Below are 15,175 nucleotides of genomic sequence, written 5' to 3'. Positions count from 1 at the left end.
CATAAAATTAGGCAAGGGTCCTTTCACAGAAATGAAACCGAAACTGACCAATGGCGTGAAGATCCATTGTTCATGATTGTATATAAATGTTTTTTTTTTCCCGGGGTTTCTCAGTTCGGTTCTGCCTCTAGTCCCACCGTGCCAATCTCGCTCTTTTCCACTGCTCCAGCCACACAAACGCTCTATCTCGATCTACCCCACAAGGCTGTTGTGCGGAAGAAATGGAAGAGGAGTAATGTCGACCACTTTGGGACTCCCTTGGGGAGAAGGGCAGGATACAAAATGAGTAACGAAAACCAATGATTTGGAAGAACAAAAAAAAGTCCAATGGCACCTTTAAGACCAACAAAGATTTATTCAAGACGTGAGCTTTAGTAAGCAGGCACTCTCCTTCAGACGAAATTGATTTGGAGACATCAGCAAAGGGATGTGGGCCACTTTGGGTCTCCCTTGGAGAGAAGGGTGGGGGAGAAGCCAAGAAAGCCCATGATTTGGGGGAGGCAACATAGGTGGGCCCAAGAGCAGAGCTTCTCGTTGCGCCAGGGCGAGGGGCATGTGTCCAGCAGGGTCCGCTCTCCAGCTCCCCACCCCCCAGGTTGAGAACCACCGGTGTAATGTGTGAAAAAGACATAGCAATACCAGCAGCACTGACTACATAATTTTGCCACTACCCATGCTGAAGCGATCCAACAGTGACCTGGCTGCTATTACCCCTGCTTGCCAGTTCCCGGTTCATTTCAACATTGTGTTGTTCTAAAACAAAGCAGCAGGCCCTGCACACATGGCCCAGGCAACAGAGGATCAACCCTCCTCCCTCGTGTTTACCAAAACTTGAGATACCGGATAGCCGCCTTAGCACCTTTGCCAACCGGCCCTGGAAGCACCAATGAAAGGGTCACTGAAGCAGCACATAGTATAGTGGAGACCCAAGATGTTTTCCTGATCTTTTCATTTTCTTTTCTCAGCTGATCAATCTGCTCCTTTAGCTTATCAGCGTCTTTCTGGAATCCGGCATCCAGCAGAGCTTTTTCCTCCTATGAAGGAGAACATCAGGGTTAACAAGCTCAGAAGCTAAAGAAGGAGATTCAGGGTTGCCAAATTTTCCTTGGGAAATTCACGGAGATAACAGCTCGGCCATTTCCTATAGCTGCTGTTCATCAAGTGGTTTTCTGTGCAGGCACAGGTGGGACTGCATGTCTGCAGGTCAGACATGGAGAAGGGTTCCCAAGCTTTCCTGAAGAAATTTCTAGATTTTGGAGTGCTCCCTCCACTGCACCTGTAAGGGATCCCTTCTGGCACCCAAAAGAGCCATGAAGATGAACTGGGAGCGATACCAGCCAACTCAGTGCTGGCAGGGCCTCATGTAAATTGTAGTCCATGGACATCTTTTCAGCCACTATTTGGCTACTCTTGCCATAATCTACCCCAAGACTTCTGCAATGGGAACAAACCCAAATGGGCTTGCTGTGACACTTACCCGGAGTTTACTTTCCAGCATCTTGTTCTGTTCTTCCAGCAGCTTCTCCCTGTCCTTCTCCAACTTCTCCTTCAAATGCTGAATGTTTGCCTCGTGACTTCGCTTCTGATCCTCCAACTTCTGCTCCAGCTCAGCCTGCTGCTTCCTCTGGATCTCCTTCTCCCGCTCTGCCGCCTCTGCCCTTGCCCTGGCATCTGGGCCAGAAAGAAAAAGCCGAATTCATCCTTGGAAGGTATCGCATAAGCAGCTGAGTCCCTTTAACATGCATCTGGGTCAGAAGTTTAATGTGTCTTGCTCCAAAGGCCACCTTGCGGTTGGATATCCTTCATGCAGTTCCTCTCCTCTACAGCAAAAGCCTTCTCTCATTCAGTTTCTGAGTTCTTTAGAAGTTTGGCAAAGATCTGTGCCTCTTAGAGTTGTGAAGGCCCATAAAAATTCAGAAAATAAAATTTCCCCCCGGCCTTTTTTTTGAAATGGTGAGCTCTCCCCACCACCGTCACCACCACCACCACCAATGAGAGAGAAGAGCTCCAGCCCTCCCCACCCTAAAAGCAACATCTCCGATGCAGTGTCAGCAGGATCCAGCCCATCTGCACACCTGTCCCAGGCCCTTACCTTCTGCTTCCTTCTCTTTCTCTGTGAGGGCTATGTCACTTTGAAGGATGGCTCTACCCACAGCCTCCTGGTCTTTGAAGAATTGCTCCAATTCAGCCTCTGCCTGAGTAGTGGAGAAGCAACGGTCAAGATTGAGATTCTGATGCCATCTTGGGTTGCATTGGACTTGTACTGTTTTATGTGGAGGGGTTTAATATTTAATCAAGCTTTGCATTTGTCTTGAGCAGACAGTGGTCAAGCCATGCACCAATCCTGAAACGAAATCTTCACTCAAAGGCTCAGTGCAAAAAATAAAATCCCAGGTGTGACCCCTTTCATGTGTGGGCCTACCAAAGTTTAATAGAAACCCAAAGCACTCAAAGCAAATATAAATCCTCACCATGACCCCTTTCCCTGATTCCTGGTGGTATCTCTCTGTTGCAGTCTTCAGATCATTGAGATAATCTTGATATCCACCCGGGCGGGAGTAGAAGGCCTTGTTGATCCTGTCCTCCAGTTCCTGAGAGAGCCGCTTCAACAGAGCCTTGCAGCGTTTGGAGGATTCCAGTTCGTTCTGACAGCAGTACGCCTCCTTCTTCTGAGCTAGAGCTCGCTGGCAGGGGGAGGAAGAATAATTTAGAAATGACTACGTGTGTTTTGAGGTCAGGAGAACAAACTATATGCCTGTAGTATTTGTCCGGCACAGTAGAAACTGCAAGAGGTCGCTTTTCTCAGAAAGCTTTCTTAGCTGGAGGTGAAAGCTTAAGGGACATCTTACCATCAGCTCCACCTGGAACTGCTGCTGGTCATCCTTGAAGGCACAGGCCATAAAGACTTGAAGGGCCTCGTCCTCACATTTTGCATGGATTCCCAAGAGCTCCTGCAGAGTCTCTGTGGGCAGCTTCAACTTCTGATCCATCAGCTCCACGTAGCGGCCAGTGGCTTCGAGTACAGCAGCTGAATTCTCAGATTCAGCCAGAGATTGCACTGCGTTCTCCATGCAAGGTACGCCCCCACTGCGGATCGTGCCCACGTAGGTCTCCACCAAGTTTGCTAGCACTGCCAAGAAGACAATAGAGATGTACAATCCACACTGTGGATCACTGGCTTTGACAGTTTTATTTCTGATATGTCTTTGTGAACTACAAATGGGTTCGAGGGGTCTGATTGGCCGGTTTGGCAGGGAATTATCATGTGACTGTGTGTGGATGCTGTGACACAGTTTACTAATGTAACATGATTACGTTTTGCTTATATATTCCTACTGTTATGATGGTCAGTTCTTTGTCTGATGAAGAGTGCTTGCACTCGAAAGCTCACGGCTTGAATAAATCTTTGTTGGTCTTAAAGGTGCTACTGCACTCTGATTTTATTGTGCTACTTCAGACCAACACGGCTACTCATTTGAATCTAACAATAGAGACGGTTCTGGCATCACCGATATAGGGTAAATTTAGCTGCTTTATGTTTGTGTTTATTAGATTTTTAGGCTGCCCTCCCAGCAACCTGGCTCACAGCGGTGTACACAGATAAAAAATATACAACAGCAATAATAAAATTAATTTAAAATTTAAATAAACAATAACAAGTTCAAACAGGCTAAAACCAGCAATGATTATGTATTATGATCCTCCCAGAAATTCCAGACGATTTGGGAGTGGTCAGTGTGAAATAGATGGACCAATGAGTGGGTTGAGCCGTAAATAGGTAGGCAGAGAGATGTTAACTTTGGCCCCAACCAAAAGCCTGGCGGAAGAGCTCCGTCTTACAGGCCCTGTGGATAGTTGTTCACAGGACCAGACAGGAAGTAGAAAACCTCCCTAGGAAAAGAAAGCAGAGTAGGGATCAATATTTTTGTATGAAAACCGCCCTGAGCCTCAGGGGAGGGCGGTATATAAATTCAATAAATAACTCTTTCAAGTGCCATGCTGTAGGTTGAGGTTCAGGGTGCATCTTGTGACCAAGAAGCTTCTTCTATTGTCCTTCAGCCACCATCATTGCTGTTCAGAGAACTACTGAGCTACAAGGACTTACATCGCCCATTGACAACGTGCCCTCCTGGGATGGTCTTTGGATTCGATGTCTCATAGACGTGGTGGCAGAACTGCCTCACTTGCTGCACAAATTCAGCTTCCAGCTCGCTCTCCTCCATCTCCTCCAGCCGGTGGAGGTTCTTTCCATTGGTGGGGCGGTCAAAGGTGAAGCATTTTCGGGTGGGGAAGAAAAGTCGGATGCATTCGCAGGGCAGGTTGAACACCTGATCCTCATGGGAATTTACTAGGAGTAAGACAGAGATTGTAAGAGCCTCTTGTGGCGCAGGGTGGTAAGGCAGCGACATGCTATCTGAAGCTGTCTGCCCATGAGGTTGGGAGTTCGATCCCAGCAGCCGGCTCAAGGTTGACTCAGCCTTCCATCCTTCCGAGGTCGGTAAAATGAGGACCCAGCTTGCTGGGGGGTAAAATGGTAATGACTGAGGAAGGCACTGGCAAACCACCCCGTACTGAGTCTGCCATGAAAACGCTAGAGGGTGTCACCCCAAGGGTCAGGCATGACCCAGTGCTTGCTCAGGGGATACCTTTACCTTTAAGACAGAGATTGGCACCTAGAGATGGAAGGAAAGGGATTTACCAGTGCAAAGGCATTGGGACTGGTTTTTGACAAACTGGTATTGGCATTCCCAATGTCATTAGCGAGCGATTACCCAAAATGGTTATGTACTCACAGTGTAGAAAACCAACACGCAACCCCATGAGTAACACTAATGCAGGAGAATTAATACAATAGAGGTGGAAAGGATACCCCTTCTAACCCATGCTTATGTTTCAACTGACAACGTGCTTGGCAACTGAACGTTGGCAGGTTAGGCAGAAGCCAGTCAGGTGACTAATCCTATCTTTTGGGCCCCAGTGTGGTGCCATGATACCTAACAAAACCTTTTCCTGGTCCCCCCCCCTAATATTTCTGAGTGTGTCCAGTGTACACTTTTGCCTAGCAAGATTTCTCATTGACGATCTGAGTTGGCTGGTTATGCACATTAAAAAAAAAATCATTGGCAGCAACTTCTGTCATAGCACGAGGACTGAAGGTAAATTGTGTGGGGGCAAGAAAATATTTTTAAGGGAGATGTTCACTTTTAAATGCTTCCTGTTAAAACAGCTTCTGCCTGATGTTTTTTAACGTTAGACCTGACCTGACTCGCTGATATTTTGTGGATGGTTCCACCCCCTGTGGCAGCAAATTCAGGGGTGGAGTTTTCCTCCTAATCAGGTTTCAATTAACTCCTTGCTGTCCATCTTCCTGCAATGCCTAAGGCAGGGGTAGTCAAACTGCCGCCCTCCAGATGTCCATGAACTACAATTCCCAGGAGCCCCTGCCAGCAAACGCTGGGAATTGTAGTCCGTGGACATTTGGAGGGCCGCAGTTTGACTACCCTTGGCCTAAGGAATTAAAAGCCACAGAGGTTGCAGATGAAAAAAAAGGCCTGTTTTCAGCTGTGAAGAGGCCCTTGTCCAGGGGTAGTCAAACTGCGGCCCTCCAGATGTCCATGGACTACAATTCCCAGGAGCCCCTGCCAGCATTCGCTGGCAGGGGCTCCTGGGAATTGTAGTCCATGGACATCTGGAGGGCCGCAGTTTGACTACCCCTGCCCTTGTCTCAGAAAGTGAATGTGCTAAAGTTGCGGTTACAATCTGGCCAGAGCTGTTGAAAGACACTCTGGTAAGTCAATAGAAACAAGAGAAAAGAGAAGTTATGTTATTTGTGGTTAAACAAGTCAAGTTTTCTAGGAGAATCTCTTTGAATTAATGTCTGGGAAACACACAAAGTTATAATGAAACAGAAACTACAGCTCGAAGCGGCATGTAAAGACAGCGTGCAGGAAGATGAAAGAGGAGTGATTAGGGACCGCCAAAACCTTTTTTTTCACACGTAGACATGAAACTAAACTCATCTCAGACAGGATGGAGTCAGAAAAGGCAGGAGCCAGTCGTAGCTCAACTTTCAGAGAGAAAGCCGGAAAGCAGAAGGACAAGCACCCCTGGAAACAAGCTTGTTTTTGAGACTCTCAAACTGCAGCAGATGCAAAGCAAGAGCGTACATGCGCAGCTTGTTCCTCGACATCCCTGAGGAGATCGGATGCATTCTTTGCCTCTGAAGTGAACAGCTGGCCATTCAATAGCTTCAGCTGGAATCCATCATTTGTAATTTGTTGAACTGAGCAATGCAGCACACCTGGACAGTGTGTGTGTCTGGGGGGGAGGGTATAGGTGCTATCTCCTTGAATGGGACACCTCTCTGTGTCTTAACCTGGTTTCTGCCCTCTATAGCTCCTCCTCCTCTCCCCCCCCCCTTGTCCTCTCACTCTCTCTCTACTTGGACTTCCCTGAAGACCCATGCCGTTGCGGACCTCTTTGGTGAGCTAGCCAAACTGTATGCAAGTTCCTGTTGTGCCTATGGTCCCTGTCTGGTGTTTTTGGAGTTAATAAAGAGCTGAAGGTTTTCGAAGTGCTGTGTCTGTGTCTACCGAACCTGCAGGCTTAATAAGTACCTTCCTTCAACTTCAAGGCATTCTCCAGGTATTCGTCGTCCGTGCAGGGCTGCCCGTTCAATACCAGCTGCAGAGAGAAATCTCTCACTGCCCAGATGAACGTTGGGAAGAAGCGGACATATTCAGCAGAATCTTCCAGTGCCCCCGAATTCTCAGTAGGTGACGATTTGGATTTGATGCGCTCTGTCAGTTCCGTCACGTAACTGTTGACCTGGCTCAGGAAGATACCAAACAACCTGGTTTTCATTACAGGGGGGAGACCCGCCTCTTGGAAATGTCCCTTCACTTCTACCTCATAATTAGCTTTTGTTACTGGGCAAGACCTGTCCTTGGCCTTTTCTCCATAGCTGCATGTAACTGCCTGTCCAGACATGAAAGGTGATTCTGCTTTTGATAGATGTGTATTTTGGGAGGGCTGAGAGAAGCTGCCCATGATCAAATTCTCTCTTTTACCCGGTTAACTGGAGCAGAGCCTGACCTTCCACTGCGTCATGGTTTTCTAATAATCAGTTAACCAACCTTGGCCAGGGGAAGCTGATTCTCCTGGAAGCCACCCATAAGGCATCTTGAATATTTAGATCTTGAAATGTATATAAACGTATGCAAATATGCACTCCGCCACCTAATATGGCTCGCCTGTATATCTGTTCCGCACAGGAAAATCCAGCTGCTAAAGAACATTGAAAGTGCATTACCCTATGTGTGCGGAACAGGACCAGGTGGCCTGTACAACACTGTGTATTACAAAAGCTTGTGAGAGAGTGTAGGAGAAACTGCACATATTTCCCAAAACAAAGCAAAACACAAACCCTCCTTTCTTCTTCAGCAAAAACAATGTCCCTTCCCTAATTCTACAGACAGTATCCCTAAGCCAGGCTTCTTCAATCAGTGTCTCGTGAAACCCTGGGGAGAGAGTTAATTTGTGAGTGTATTTGTGTGTGTGTTTATATATACATACATATACATACACACACACATATAAATGTGCTAAACATATATTGGGTGATAATATATTGTCATGTCAACCTGTGTCCCTCCCCCTCCCAAAATGGCCAATGATGGGCCTGGGGTGGGTGGGAAGGGGGCCTCTGGGTGGGCATGTCCACAGCTCTGCTTCCCTACCATATTCTGCACCATCGCACCACTTCTAGGGTTTCAGGAAGCCTGAAGAACATTTCAGGAGTTTCTCACCAGTAAAATGATTTAGAAAGTTTGCCCTAAGCAATCAAACAGTAGGGCCTCTAGGCCAATTCCGCACACAACAGATAATGCACTTTCAATGCACTTTAGAAGTAGATTTTCCAGTTCCGCACAGGAAAATCCAGCTGCCAAAGCACATCGAAATTGCATTATCCCACGTATGCATAATAGGCCCAGGTGGTCCATTTCAAATGCAAGTGGCCCCCAGGAAGCAAAACTTATAAGAAGATATGCTTGTAGCTGTGGATTCAGGAGGATACTGCAGCTGGTCCATGGCGTTCTGGTCGATGGTGCCCATGCTGTTGTAGACCAGAGTACTGCTGAGGAGGACAGCCAGAGCAAAGATCCAGGAGTCATTCTGCAAATCACGCTGCAAATGGAAAAGCAGAGAATGCCGGAGTTATCAGGAACCAAGCCACTGAACCCCAGCAAACTCACTCCACGGACATCACTCTCGAGCTTCTGAAGAAAGCTTTATGTAGAAAGTCTTTATCTGGAGAAGTCAGCAAAGTAAAGTCCATACGTAGCATATGTTCACAGACAGAATCTGTCAAAGCTTGGTAGGGGGTGGCAAGACCTATATACCTGGGCCGTGGGAAAGGGGGCAAGGCAAGGGACAAGCCTGGGTGGGAAGTGGACATTCACACAGGAAAGCAGGATCAGAGCGTCCTTTGATATGGAAGGGTGCTAAAGCAATTTCCCCATCTGTTGTTTTGAATTCCGAGAGAAACTGCATTGAAGGAAGATAGCAAGGCACCATGGACTCAAGATGAATCCTTTGAAATGCAAGCAGGGGCAAAGGGAGGGGCGGTGCTCCTGAGCTCAGTCATACTGCCAGAACCAAGCGGGACTTCCGGGACACTCTAAGGGGGGGGGGGATAAGTACACAAGTGTGGAAATCAGGGCAGGAACCAGGGGTTCACGACAGGAGTTCAGACTCAGTTCCTACCTCTCAATGTACCAGACCTTTGTAAAGCGTGGGTTCAGATGTCCAATTTAGCCAACCTTTAGGCAGCCTCTGCTCTTTCCTAACTGCATTTGTTCATTGTGTTGCTTCCTCAAAGCACTGTAATTGGATAATCCATGTGGAACAGTGGTCCCCAACCTTTTTATCACTGGGGACCGGTCAATGACAATTTTACTAAGGCCCGGGGGGAGGTAGTCTTTTGGTGAGGAACGCCACCTCCGCCTGAGCCCCTGCTCCACTTGCTTTCCTGCAGGCACCCCTGACTTCCCGCCACCCGTTGGGGGGCACTGCCAGCAGCAGCTGCGCAGTGCCATGCTGAGGGGGAGCCCCAGCCATGGTGGCTGCTGGAGAGCACCAAAGGTGAGCCGGTGGCACAGCAGCCCCCGAGGCAGCAGCTGGGGAGGAGCCCGGTACCAACTGATCCACGGACCGGTCCCGGTCCCCGGAGCGGGGGTTGGGGACCACTGATGTGGAAGATCCCTGTGCCACTGATCGGCAGGAAAGCTGGGAGACCACCGCTGGTTATGCAGCCGTAAGGAAAACAGCCTGTAACTATGAATTGTGGTGTAGTGGATAAAAGCGGCGGCTTCTAACCAGGCGAGCCGGATGAGTAAATTTGCTTGAGTTGGCTAACCTAAGGTTTTCCCACAATTTTAGAATTGAAAAAGGTACTCAGGCACTAAAAGAAGGTAGACCCATTTCTGCCCTCATCAGAACAGCCAGAGAACCCCTAGGTAGGGTTAGAATGTATTTTGAACAGATTCTAGCCTAGATATGTTTTCCTTCCATCCCCAGACCTCTACTCCACATAATAGATGGGGGATAACCTTGCACTTGTATAATTTGAAGGCTGGATCAATGAAGAAGCCTCCTTTTGTATAATAAAACTTCAGAATAGTGCCCACTAGAATAGAGCCACTAGGCTCTAATGGTGTCCAGATGAAGTTTCCAATTCAGGCTCTCAGTAAATGCAATATCCAGATATTTGAATGAATTGCACACGCTAACAGAATTTCCAGATATGCTCCAAGAGAATTTGTTGGCCGTTTTTACATTCTTTGTACAATTGAAAACCACTAAGGTGTAGCTGCAACAGCCACACTCATGCCAGTATTCAGTGCCCTCCAGTTCCTTGCACAGCCTCTGCTTTACACTGTACCAACCCTGTACCAACATGGAGTTTTTACTTACACTTTGAAGCAGTGTTTTGAAAATATGTCTGACAATGATGCTTCCTACTCATCACCCTAACTTCCTTTCTAACTGCCTCCTGACTCAGTTCTCCACAGTCCCTTTTCTGCTTCAAAGTGAGCTCTGAGTGTGCGTTCTTTTGTGTCCTTTAAGGTGCCCACTGGCCTCCTATTATGACCTCTTACAGGTAGGGGTCATAGGCTGCCAAACCTGTTCCACAGAGAAACACATCTGCAATTCAGAGCAGTCAGCTGGAAATTTAGGAGCACCAGCTTCTTTGGGAATGTTGTGCTTTCAATAACAAAAGTTCAACAGGTGCAGCATCCTGCCCATCCAGAGATGTCCAAATCACCTTTTCCACATCACCAAGTCCCTCTGTATCCAGAAGCACCAGGGTCTGGTCCGGTCTGCCAGGGTAGGGAACACACCACATCCAGATTCCCTTGGTGTTGGCTTGCACCGTGGAGCCCAGAGAGAAACCTGTGCATGAAAATATTGATACTTTATGGGCAAAGAAACAGGTGCAAATGATTGGGCCACGGTAGCCTCTCCTCCAGCAGGCCAGAAAGTGAAACTCCAAAGGTGTTCCTTCCTCTTGTAAGGGGATGTAGTTAAACATTTGCTATGGAACTGCTTAAGGGACAACAAATATTGTTTTATATTTTTGTGGCCTTTAAAAAAGATACAGAAGGACCGAATTACATACTGAGTAGAGTCAGTACCCCAAGTGATAATCTAGTGCAGCCTTTCACAGCTTTTTTACCATTGAGAATCCCCTGAAACAGTCTTCAGACTTAAAGAAACCCCAGAAGTGGCCCAATCATACAGAATATGGTTGGGAAGCAAAGCTGTGGACACGCCCATCTGGAGCCTCTCCCCTTCCCACCCCCTCCAGGCCTAGCACTGGCCATTTTGGGAGAGTTAACATGAGCATATATGGTCGTATGAAGAGCCTCTTGTGGCGCAGAGTGGTAAGGCAGCCGCCTGAAAGCTTTGCCCATGAGGTTGGGAGTTCGATCCCAGCAGCCGGCTCAAGGTTGACTCAGCCTTCCATCCTTCCGAGGTCGGTAAAATGAGTACCCAGCTTGCTGCTGGGGGGTAAACGGTCATGACTGGGGAAGGCACTGGCAAACCACCCCGTATTGAGTCTGCCATGAAAACGCTAGAGGGCGTCACCCCAAGGGTCAGACATGACTCGGTGCTTGCACAGGGGATACCTTTACCTTTATATGGTCGTATACCCAATAAATGTTTGACAAACTTATTTTATAGATATATACTAGCTTCAAAGCCCATTCCTAAGAACGGGCCTTGAAAGGGTCCCCTCCCTGGCCCCTTGTCAGGCAGCTTAAGGTGGCTTTGGGCCACAACTTGCAGCCAGATCGTGTGGCGGGCGGGGGCTGGGCAGCTCATTAGCAGGGCCTGGACTGAGCTCCTTAGCAGGCAGTCAGCAGGCTGGGAAGCCATCGTCAGCAGGCCCAGCCTAGCAGGCCAAGAGGCCCTCGCAAGCCCTCCACCACAACCCTTTGCCCAGGGCCTTCTCCCCTTTCCTGCTGCTGGTTCCAGGCACTGAGGCGTCTGAGAGCAAAGATGACGGAGGGCAGGAGCTGCAAGGGCAGGGTCAATCAGGGCAAAGCTGGCTGCACCCCGATTGGCCCTATTCGAATTTGGACAGCCGGACACGTCCCACCCCCTAGGCTGTTTCACAAATATATAGAGGAACAACAATGGATAAGGATATCCCACTCATTCGGGATATGAGTGGGATATCCTTATCCATTGTTGTTCCTCTATATATTTGTTGTTCCTTATCCATTGTTGTTCCTCTATATATAACCCTTCCAGGGCTTCATGAAACCTTGGTTGAGAAAGCCTGCTTCATTTATTTATTATATTCATATACCACCTTCCCCAAAGGCTCAGGGTGAATTAATGCTTGCAGTCTTGGAATTGTATAGCATGCAAGTCTACTGGCTTGCCTGCTTGGTACTATTTAAGGGGAGAGAGTCCTGAACGCAGAGTCAGATTTGAAGGGCCATAGGCCTGCCTATTCTGCTGGGATTTCACAGCTGAATTATCTCCCATCCTCCCCTGATGTAGCCCTGATTTGAATGAACAGACGTCCCTCTTTCTCTCACCTGAGTTCGTGCCAGCTAGCTTGTTCATGAGGTAGGACTTGCCTGTTCGGTACAGTCCCACAATGGCCACCACCACCACCGGCTGGTGGATTCCCGAGAGCAGCTGAAGGGCTTCCTGATTGACAAAAAATGTCTTGTCCCTGTTCTCTATAAGGCACACAGGATCCGGCATGTGGATTTCGGAGGCCATAGCTCGCAGCATGGATGACCTGTCATGGGGCAGGAGAAAAGAGGAACAGCAGCCCTTACCAAGCGGGTACGTTTCACATGCCTGTCTTCTGAAGTAGAACCCTGGAGATGCTCCGGTTTTGCAACTGCAGAACATTTTTACGAAGAGCTTACCACCATCTTTTGAAGAAAGCATCCATGATTAAGGAATAGGAGAGCTAGTAGCTACGAACCAGGAATCAACAAGCATGTTCTGGAATTCAGGAAATTAAAAACTGAGTAGAATTCTTGTGTATTCTTTTCTAGTGTTTAGGAACAATTAGGACTTTCAGCCTTCGTGGGACACTCTTTGCACACTGATTATTGGGAGATCCTCCTAGGCAACAGCAGCTGAGTAACTTTTTGCTTTCCTCTCTGCATATAGCTATTTAAGGCCTCCCTGAGGGTCAGCTTGGTGTGGTAGTTAGAGGAGTGCGAACTTGTAATCTGGCGAGCCAAGTTTGATTCCACGCTCCTCCTCTACATGCAGCCAGCTGGGTGACCTTGGGCTCACCAGAGCACTGATGAAGCTGTTCTGACTGAGCAGCGATATCAGGGCTCTCTCAGCCTCACCTCCCTCACAGGGTGTCTGTTGTGGGGAGAGGAAAGGGAAGCAATTTTGAGACTCATTTGGGTAGAGAAAAGCGGCATATGAGAACCAGCTCTTCTTCTTCAGGTGTTAGCCTGAGGGCTGTTTTTCTTAGAGGACCAGTTTGAAGGTTGGAGCATAAAGATGGGCAGAAGAGATGGAGAAGTCCAGCTTGGTAACTGGAAGTCTCACTTTCCTTTCTGTTCCTTCTGAGATTCTAAGGATATTTAACCAAATTGCTTCGGCCTGTAGATGTAAGGCCCTACCCCCTAGATCAACTTGATCTTCTTCCTGGTTTGATAACGATTGTTGCTCTGAGAAAGTCATTTCACAAAGCTCGTCTGTCCAAAGCCCTCACTTGGTTAGGATAAAAAAAATCAATATAATAAATTACAACAATAAAGCCATATTTAATAAATCTGAATTAGGTTTTAAAATTAATAAGATAAAAGGCGTCTCTTCATGTCACTAGATAGGACTGGCACCATTTGTGGGTTCAAATCCCTGCATAGCAGTTTTGAAATGGGAGCCCAGACCAGCATCATCTTAACCCAGAGCAGCATCAAGGGGAGCCCAAAACCGGCAGCCCCTTCTTGGGATTAATTTCTCCCCACAGCATTTCCCAGGAACTGCGGAGGAGCTCATGATCCTTCCACCGTTGCCCTGGGATTTAGCCCATTCCCTTCTGGCATAACCTACCCCACAGGGCTGTTGTGAAGGTTCAAACGGTGGAAAGGAGATCCCCTGGAAGAGACGCAGGGATTGCAGACGGCACTAATAGTGAATGCATTTTAACAACAAGCGCATACTACGCACAAAGCAGGCTGGTTGTTTTTGGGGTGTTCTTTTTAACCACCTGTAGCCCAACTGGAGGAGGCTCGTCGGGGCTGCAAGTTCCCCGTAACTCGCCCCCGGTCCCGATCCACGTGGGAGCCCAAAGAGCTGCTCACACGTTCGAAGCGGGCGGCTTTCCTCCGGAAAAGGGATCGGGTCCCTTTCTCTGCAGCTGCACGAGGAGCCACGCGTGGAGGTCTTACCTTCTCCCTGCGGGGGAAACGGGAGCGGCAGCGTCTGTCGGGCGCCTCGGTCTCCGCCGCCTGCCTGGCCGCCTCTCTCCCGCTCGCTCTCCCTCGGCCTGCTTATAGCGGGCGCGAAAGCGAAAGCGGGCGCTGCGCCCTCTCCTTCCCTTCCCCCTGCAAGTTTTCCCCCACGAGCAGGAATATGTCGGGAGAGCGAGGACGAGGTCTGATGGTTGGACGAAGTAAACCGGCCGGCGAGTGCGCTGCAAGGACCGTTTATGCACTGGGAACTTCACTGCCCCACCCCCCTATCAGGAGGACAGATAGGGGGTGGGTGAGGCACACTGGGCCTAATGCTCCCCCATGTAGGTGCAGGAAGAGGTGGGGCAACCTGCCATGACTAAAACTCCACCCTGCAGCCTGGCATGAAACCTCCAGTGCATAAACGGTCAAGGCGAAGACGTCCCCTAGAAGGCGAAGCGAGAGCGCAAGACTCATGGCGGGGGTCTGCGGTTGCCAACTTCCAGGTGGGGCCTGGGGATCTCCCGGCATCATCTCCGCATTCCCGAAGGAGAAATGTCGAGAAGGACAAAGCCCCTCCGGACTGCAACGCTGAAGCTGTAACATGCCAGCCATGCGCTTTTAAGTACAAGTATCCAGTTGCAGCGTTCCAGCAACAAAAGCTCCATCCCCCCCTTAGCGAAGATGCTGCTCGTCCGCAGTATTAACTCCGTGCGAGGCAAGCCAATGAGTCGCATTCTTGAAAAGGGTTAAGAAATGGTTACATGAGTGCATGAAAGGGGGAGCGAGGGGCGTTGTCTGAGTGGGTGGGCTCTCCTCCTTTGGAAGTTTCTAAGCAGAGTCTGGATAGCCGTCAGACAGAGGAGGACCCTCCCCAAGTAAGCCCAGCCTGAGCCATCTGCACCACCTGAAAGAGGGTACGTGGTCGGCGACAGGCTATTCTGGAGAGCTCCACCAGTGGTCCAGGAAAGTCCACAAATGTTCTGAAGCTAACCAGATACAGTTTTTCCAAGGGGGTCTCAATCCAGAGATCCTCAGGTGGGCCTTGATGCACAACGATCCCCTGGCCCTCATGGTGCATCTGGAAGGCAACATCAAGATCCAGACCCAGAAGGTAAGGATTGCCAAGCAGTGCCCCTGCAGCTTGAACAAACCAGGGGGAGGTAGATCTGGGGCAACGCAAGCCTAAACCCCATGAGGGTGCTCCTGGGGATGCGTCAGAGCAT

The 15,175-nt window shown here is 49.0% G+C and overlaps 1 protein-coding gene across 1 annotated transcript; it reads right to left on the bottom strand.

The window, feature by feature from the left end:
* Nucleotides 1–335: 335 nt before the first annotated feature.
* On the bottom strand, nt 336–14,198 carry LOC143837200 (guanylate-binding protein 1-like). Its single transcript, XM_077336783.1, has 11 exons — nt 13,947–14,198; nt 12,114–12,322; nt 10,328–10,455; nt 8,078–8,187; nt 6,618–6,820; nt 4,106–4,348; nt 2,850–3,130; nt 2,472–2,684; nt 2,093–2,195; nt 1,478–1,671; nt 336–1,034 (listed from the first exon to the last, which is right to left on the bottom strand). Exons 2-11 carry the CDS (start codon nt 12,313–12,315, stop codon nt 822–824), a joined length of 1,890 nt encoding a protein of 629 aa, XP_077192898.1. The 5' UTR covers nt 12,316–12,322; nt 13,947–14,198; the 3' UTR covers nt 336–821.
* Between the last annotated feature and the right edge of the window lie 977 nt (nt 14,199–15,175).

This window comes from Paroedura picta, chromosome 5 (genome assembly GCF_049243985.1).
Source record: "Paroedura picta isolate Pp20150507F chromosome 5, Ppicta_v3.0, whole genome shotgun sequence".
NCBI classification, from domain to species: Eukaryota; Metazoa; Chordata; class Lepidosauria; order Squamata; family Gekkonidae; genus Paroedura; species Paroedura picta.
The sequence above is the reverse complement of the archived record's forward strand: the minus strand, read 5'-3'. Positions and strand labels throughout refer to the sequence as shown.